The sequence below is a fragment of the Centruroides vittatus genome, unplaced genomic scaffold (genome assembly GCF_030686945.1).
Source record: "Centruroides vittatus isolate TY-2023 unplaced genomic scaffold, ASM3068694v2 scaffold_435, whole genome shotgun sequence".
Lineage (NCBI taxonomy): Eukaryota > Metazoa > Arthropoda > Arachnida > Scorpiones > Buthidae > Centruroides > Centruroides vittatus.
Window position 1 is genome coordinate 3,092,548 of NW_027122708.1, and position 8,178 is coordinate 3,100,725.

General features: G+C 29.6%; 1 protein-coding gene across 2 annotated transcripts in view; it reads right to left on the minus strand.

The window, feature by feature from the left end:
• The window catches only part of LOC136989073 (meiotic recombination protein SPO11), a 39,780-nt gene extending 33,090 nt beyond the window's left edge, over nucleotides 1-6,690 (minus strand). Inside the window, exons 1-3 of one of the 2 annotated variants that reach the window (XM_067287164.1) lie at nucleotides 6,522-6,690; nucleotides 6,066-6,179; nucleotides 2,692-2,780 (exon numbers count right to left, since the gene is read on the minus strand). In XM_067287164.1, the coding sequence (XP_067143265.1) occupies nucleotides 2,692-2,780; nucleotides 6,066-6,179; nucleotides 6,522-6,640 (322 nt within the window). In that variant the 5' untranslated portion in view covers nucleotides 6,641-6,690. Of the gene's footprint in view, nucleotides 1-2,691; nucleotides 2,781-6,065; nucleotides 6,185-6,521 lie in introns of those variants that run through there. The other variant, XM_067287165.1, reaches the window with a different exon arrangement.
• Between the last annotated feature and the right edge of the window lie 1,488 nt (nucleotides 6,691-8,178).

Genomic DNA, 8,178 nt, shown 5'->3' on the forward strand with positions numbered 1-8,178 from the left:
AAGATACACAAATTTATTTAAATTAAAAAACAAGACAACAACATTATAGTTATTATAGAAGATTGGAAGAATGTAAAAAAAAATATATATTAGAAATGGCTTAAGTAAAAGAGATTCTTACATACAGTTAATAGCAATAGAACAATGAAATAGATAAGGTTATGTACTGTGAACAAACAACACAAAAAGAATTTAAAGAATTTTTAAGTAAAATTTGATAACTGAAGTACCTTTGACCAGTGTGCTTCTCTCTCTCTCGGTGTATTCAATTTAATTTAGTTTCACTCTGGTGTTTTTTCCTTTATACTTTAAAATTTGATAATTTGAAGATGTATTCAAATTGTTATACCTCAAAAAATAATTTGAATATATAGAAATTTTATAGTGGATAGTGGATCCAATTTAAATACCATTTCTTATGCTGGCTCTTAAGAAATATTATATAAGCTACACAAGCCCATCCCACAATTTTTAAAAGGACTGGATTTATAAAAAAAAAAAAATATATTTTTTTCATAACAGTTTATTAACTTTTACAATATAGGTATATAGCAGGGGTGGCCAATAAGTCAATCGCCAAGCCAATTTTGGTCGATCGCTAGCGATGTCTTGACTTAATGTATTATATTTGTAACCAAACGCAACTGTATGCATGCAGTTATGACTCGACTCATAAGCAGTGAGTACACTTCATACTGAAACAGTGTATGAACATAGTATGTATTTCACACTTCCCCCTCCCCACTTAGACTATGCCTATGATAACAAGTCGATCGCGACACATTTTTACGATAAAAAGTAGATCTTATGTGCACAAAAGTTGGCCACCCCTGGTATATAGAATAACACAATTCAATAAACTAAGGAAGAACTGAATGGGTACAAAATAATTTTTGTTATATACAATATACTGTTAATTTTATTTTATTTTATTTTTTAATTATTTCCAGATGGGAGGGATTAAACTCCTCAAAACCCCTATGTGCATGGACTTGACGCCACACGTTATGTATACTATTTCTTACAACTTCTTAAGCTTACTCCAGCTTAACCATAGATATAACAAGGGGCCCACCTGAAGGACTGGTGGACACTTTTGATAGGCCCTCGAAACAAATGCTTGTAACTCTTGACTGTGAGTCCCTGGTTGGTCACAATTGTTCCTTACATCCTTCTAATAAAGTAAAATTGAAAAAATAACAGGAGCATGCTGTGTACATTTTCAAAATGGCAGATTGTTAAGAGTCCATATCTGTTATTGTTACCTTTTTTTTGATAGAAATACAAAACACCATTGGTCAAAAGTGACTTTTGATAAACAGTGCAAGTCTACTAGGAGTTTGTGAACTACAAAATATTAAGGTTCAAGTACTGACCTTCAAGTAGTATCTGAAAATGTTCTTTTCAAATAACATGCTTTTTGATTAATTGAGATGATGTAAAATTATAATTAACATGTTCAGTGTTTTCTATGTTAATAAAGCATCCTGTTTAATCATAATTTTTTATCAAGCAGCATTCAAAATGAGCAGAACTAGCCTGTATTACCACTTCCAGACAATGGGGCCTATTAGTAGAACCTTTGTTCATCCACATTATCATTAAGAAACAGAACAACTGATTTAATAATCGGCTAGATTAAGTTTGAGAAAATAAACAAACTTTCATCAAATATTCAAAACATAGGTTCATAGGAGAACTAACATAAAATAAATGAATAAAATCAACATATAACATGCCTTAGTTTGAATAAGCTTGATTTGTTTTCCAGAAAAAGGTATAAAAACAGTTTACAATGTCACATGTTTACTCTGCAAATAAATCATCTGTCATAAATGAATATTTTTGAGTTGTTTATATCAATGCTACTTCAAATTGTGGTCTGCAGACTAGTGCCAGTCTTCAAATAGATTATTGCTTTGTTATGATGAGATTCCACTTAAACTTTCAATATATATATTATGTTAATAAAACTATTTAAAAATGCTTTTAAAAGTCTTTCAAAAACGTGTTGTTTTGTTACTTTAACTTTTCTTTATAATTTAAACACTTAGTGCTAGGGCTGACTGGTGGACAAAATCAACATGGAAAATTACTTGAAAATAGCACAAACTCATTTTTTTCTAAATGATTAGAACCAAGTTTTGTTATTGTATTTTTCTTATTAATTCAGCCTAAATATTAAAATAAAAAACTCATTTGAATTCAATTCTTTCCATTTTACAATTATATTTATTTAATTTCACAAAAATACTTGTCCACAAGGGACTGGAATAAAAAAGTACTGATCCATGAGCACAAAGTTTGAGAAGTGTTACTTTAGATTGTCTAGGATGTTCATCACTTAGAAGTATTGCATTTTTAAGGTCAAAAACAAACAGCAACTATCACAAAGCAGCATCAATATACAAAAACTAATAAAGGATTCTAATTTCTTTGTTAGTTTGTTAGAAAGAAATTAGAATCTTAATGTCAAAACATTCAATAAATAAACTTTTATCATTAAGTTTTAAAATCTCTAAGTATTCAGTTTTCCAACTGCACAGATCCATGCTTTTTTTTATGTAATTTAATTTTCAATCAAGAATTTCAATATTATATATAAGTATTTTCTTTTATTTTTGTTTAATTTATTTAAATAATAGTTAATTTTCTTTAAATATTTTATACATTATTTTAATTTGTACTTACCAAATCGTTTCATTGATTTCTTGGAAGAAAACTTAACAACAGATTTAACAGTTTCTCTTTGTGCTTTCAATCCAGAAACTGGCTGATATCTAAGTATATTAAAATTTTCAGTTTAAAAATAATAAATTCTATTTATATTAGTTAACTGAAACAATATCAGCTTCTCAAATCCCTATACGTAAATATTTTAAAATGTAACCAGAAATGAAAAAACAAAGAAGAAAATAGCATCTGTATTTTAAAAAAACATAGAATCCATAGAACATAAAATATCTCAGCTATGTGAGTTTTTGTTTTATTTTGAAATAAAGTCTTGCCAGGTACCATGACTAGCTGCAATTTCCTTGATGTAGTCTATTTCCCAGTAGTGTGTTGGGGATGATAAACAATGAGAGTAGGCTCTGCTTCCAAAGAAACCCCACACTGTACAGAATTCTAAGAAATAACAAGGGCCAATATAACCACTCCTTGGAGTACACAAGGTTCTCTTCTATAACCAACAATTCACAATGATTTTGAATACATTAGTGCCATACTGTGCTCATTACAAGCTTGATTGAAGAAGCATAATTGGACTATGAAAAATGCCCTTCCATTTACAATATTGGCATCTTATACCTCTATCACAGGGACATTTTCAGATTTTGTTGTACCCAGTTCTTAATAGTTCAAATTGAAAGGATTAGAATTGTTGAGCTATACAAAGTATCCAAAAGAAATACAATTGAACTTGTCTATCTCAAACATGTTTATCTCAAAAACCTCTTTATATTAAATTTATTTTTTACTTGCATTTTCAGCCTAAATTCAATATATTTTCCACATTCATCTCAAATAATTTTCTCACAAAACCTTTATATCTCAAATTATAGACTGAAGTGTCCATTACAAATTCAAAGTTCAGCAACTATATCTTCATAGCATAAATTACAGTTGATAAACATCTCTTGCAATACAGTACATAGTTGCAATTAATGCTGCTTTTTTCTGACTGGCTACTAATTTAGCTTGTATCTTATTGGTTGAAGAAAGTCAGGCATCAGAAATTAATGACAAACTATTTCTGTTAAGATATGTCAAAAATATTTTATTTATACTTAATACAGTCATGTACCATAGTTGTTATTGTATTAATAAAACACTATACTTTCAATCAAACCTATTAACCTATTACTGTTTACTGTAAAGGAACCTCTATCTCAAAATCTGTTTATCTCAAATTTTTTGTCTTCCTGTGAGATTTGAGATAGACAAGTTCAACTGTACATGAACTAATGCCAAGGATGCTCATAACATATCTGGAACATGAAAGATCTTTTATGAAATTCTGTCATCTGTCAGGGCTGGGTTTTTGATATACAGCTATATGTACTTACTCACTGTTGATGATGTATCTATGCTTGCATTGTTTTTTGTCCAGTTAGCTACGTTATATGTAGGAGTATCTGCTATGTTTAATGTTGTAGTTAAAGTTATCTTTATTCATGAATGTTTTAGTAGTTTTTTGTTATATTTGTTAATATTAGTTTACACTTATCTTTAATATTGTACATTAAAAATTTTTTTTTATTTCATAACAATTTTAAGTTTTAAATTGTTTACAATTTTATTCCAAATGGCATTCTTTTAATGATGTTTTGTGTATTTTTTTTTTGAAGATTTAATATTTTGTTTTATTGGTGTTTGAAGAAGACATAAATTAGATTGAAAATGTTATCATTAAAGGTTAAATTCATGCTGGAAGTCCAAGATTTGTTTTTCATTTATGGTTACAGTTAATGTAGTTACACTTTTATTATTGTATGCAGGAAAAGAAAATAAGTATCAATTCAATTTTTTTATGAATTTATTCTGTGTTTTACATATATGTCTATAAATATAATAATTACAAGATTGATTATAAAAATTAGCAAGGAAAACTCTAAATAAAAATGTCTTTTATACTTTCTCAAACTAATTGAATCAACTCTTATTATGCTGAGTTAATTCAGTTACTTTGAGAAAATATCAAAATTTTTTTTATTTAGATTCAGTTTAATAATCATTTTAAAATATGAAAAACACTATCAAGTTAAATTTTTAGACTCACTCAAGTATTTTTGTTCATAATTTCTACTTAAAAATGTTAACTTTTATGATTTAAAAATGCTAACATCAAGTAGAAATGCTAAAAACAAACTGAATACAAAGTTTAATAAAGTCAAAACTTAAAACTTGTGTATCCTGACAATAGACTTGGTTCCCTATAAGTACTAGAAAAACTGTCATACAACTTAAGTGAATGCCAATACAGCTAATTTTTGTTATTATTTAAAGAATTTGAAGTTGTTTTCCTAATCAAAACTTAAATATAATTGATTTTTTTTACTTTAAATTTCTTCAGAAACTGAATTTTTTTATTCATTTGTTCAAAAAATCATATTAATTAAATAAACAAAGATGTACAGTTAAAAATAATATTAATTAACTTAAAATTTTAGGTAAAATTCCAGCTCTAAATGAGGCAGTTGGGACCTTGTCAGAGCTGCAGACCACACCCATAAAAGTAAAAATAGTCAGTAGGAGTCATGCAAACAGTGGCCAGAGATATTTTTACATAATATTATGTAACATGATAAGATAAATTTGTTGGTGATGATCTCAGCATGGTATGGGCCCAGAAAGGGCACTTTACACCAATTTGAAGTTTCATAAACGGAGAAAAATTTTTTCAAGGAGTGCAAGGAGTAATCAAATAACAATCAAAATCAAGTAACTATATATAATGTAAATATATTATTTATAAAATCATGTATATAAAATTATAATATGTTTATTATAATTTGTATTGTATTATATAATTATATAATACAAATATACATTAGTAAAAAAGGCACAACTTGTTTTATGGTTCCCAACTGAAAAATTTTTCTCAATGTACAAAACTTCAAAGTGATATAAAATGACCTTCCCAGGCCTGGATTGCCCCAAAACCACCACCAATCAATTTCTCTTATCAAGTTACACAATATCATGTAATAAAAGTCCCCGGCCACCCTTTGCTAGACTCCTTTCAAATTTTCAAAATAACCATTAGTATACATGTGACCCTTTGCAAAATAGAACCTCCAAATAAGCCTATTATATATTTTTTTATATATTTATAATATTTAAAATTTAATAGTAATTCAGAACTGAAATTTTACCCAAAATTCCAGATATACTCTCCGAAATCTGCCTATTTCAAAAAGGGTCACACACAGACCATCAGTTCCTTTGACTTTTTTACTCCTGTGGGCATGGTCTATGGCTCCGCCTCATTCAGAGCTGCAATTGTACCAAAATGTTTAAAAACGAATGCAAAGTTATTTTCAATGTAATGAACATTCACTCACCTTACATTTTCCCATATTTTTCTATTAACTAAAACAAGTGATGGCGATTGGTTTCTACATATTGATTGTACACAATTCTCCGTAATATCTTCAATTTTCTTAAGTATTCTACGTCTATTAAAATTAATTTTTATTTATCATTCAGAACAAAAATGGGTTAATGGTACCCTAGGTATCGAAGATGGCGGCTCGTCTCCGATTCCAGCAATTAGAAGACAGGGAACAGTGGGGACTCACGTTCTAACCTAACCTAACCTAACCCTTCATAATAATTTGGTTGGTAATAATTATGGTAATTTATTAGAATGGGTTAGGTTAGGTTAGGTTAGAACATGAGTCCCCACTGTTCCCTGTCTTCTAATTGCTGGAATCGGAGACGAGCCGCCATCTTCGATACCTAGGGTAACATCAACCCACAAATGAAATAAAAGTATATTTTTAATTATTCTATGCTACCTGTTTTCATCTTTGCTTTCATATACACTTGAATTTAATTTATTGTCTAGATTTTCAGATAAATTCGGTGCCAAAAGACTTTTTCGCAAATCGTCAATCGCCTTCCAAAACTCTTCCATTCTTTACACTTCACTCGATCGTCTGCTTACTTTAGTTCGATAATTCGACACAAGAGAACTCCATTTGTTTAATTAACGCTTTCGACTAGAATTAATTAAAGAAATTTTTTATCATAAAATTTCTTATATTTCATAATATGGTTTATTAAGGAAATAATAATAATAATACAGGTAATTGAAGATAAATGAAAGTTATTTAATGTATGATGTATTATTCACATTATTTGGCCGGATGTCCGAGCGGTCAAGGTGGCAGTCTTCCGCTCTGGGAGACCGGGGATCTGGACGGGTCGATCAATCCCCAGAAATATTTTGGGGGGTGACACGACAGGATATGTCAGGTCCCGTCTCTCACCACCCGGCCGCTCCATTGTGGGCCTGGCCTAACCCATATGGGCTTGCTAAAAGAGGTCCTCTTAGTGCCCACAGAGCGGAAAGAGTTAAAAAAAAACAATTATTCACATTTCGTATTGTAATTACAATATATTGGTTATACAAAAAACTTAAACAAACACCTTAATGTTCGCTGAGAAATTTTTGTATATTGAATTCTGCTGGGTACGAGTGTGGTTTATAAATATATTGGTTATTTATTATCTTATTTGAGTGTAAATGTGTGAAAATTAAATACGAATTTAAATCTACAAATTTAATTAGAGTGATAAAATGATAATAAGAATCAGCGTTTTTTATCTAAACAAATTACTGCCGGTACACATATATGCAGTGGCGGCCTTAATCCTTGCGAGGCTCTTGTCTTTTGTGCAAAGTATGTGAATTGGAAATAGATATTTTTGATGATATACAAGAAATGCAAAAGTTATAAATAAATAAATTTAGAGTTTTAAAATATTATATTAGAAGATTTATAAAAGTTAACAATCATAAAAACAATAAATTATTAATGATGATAAACTAAGGTACATAAATGCTTTAAAAGATATATGCAGGATTTAAAAATGATGTTTGCGACTAATAGGTAAGGATAAAATAAAAAGTTCTATGTATCAACTTTTTTCTACTCGAGTTGTTGCGCGAGGCCCCTACAAGAGCGAGGCCCTGGGCGATTGCCCTGCTCGCCACCCCCTAAGGCCGCCACTGCATATATGGTAACTGAAAATAAAGTTCCGTTTTAAGAAAAATGTAACAATAACTTAAAAAAACAGTGTTTAATACTGCTAATTATTTTTTCTTTGTAAATGTACAGTTCATATTTATATTATTGTATTTATAGTATTTTGGAAATTTTTTGTATATCCCCGCCTGCACTTTCTTCCCTATTTCTCGCTTTGGATTAATGTCGGTTAAATGATGTCCTTTTAGTAGTCACGTTTTTATAACAGGTTTCCCTTTCAAAACATCATAATTAGCGCTTCTCTATTTTTCGTTTCTTGACAAGAACGTAGCGGGGACAGACAATTACTAAATGCTATTGTCCGTTCATCGAAAGATAGCTTCCGACGAAAAAGAGATGCCCCCCATTTACTTTACACACCAGCTCAATCGGCCCATGCATTCGTTGTGACCGATAAAATGGA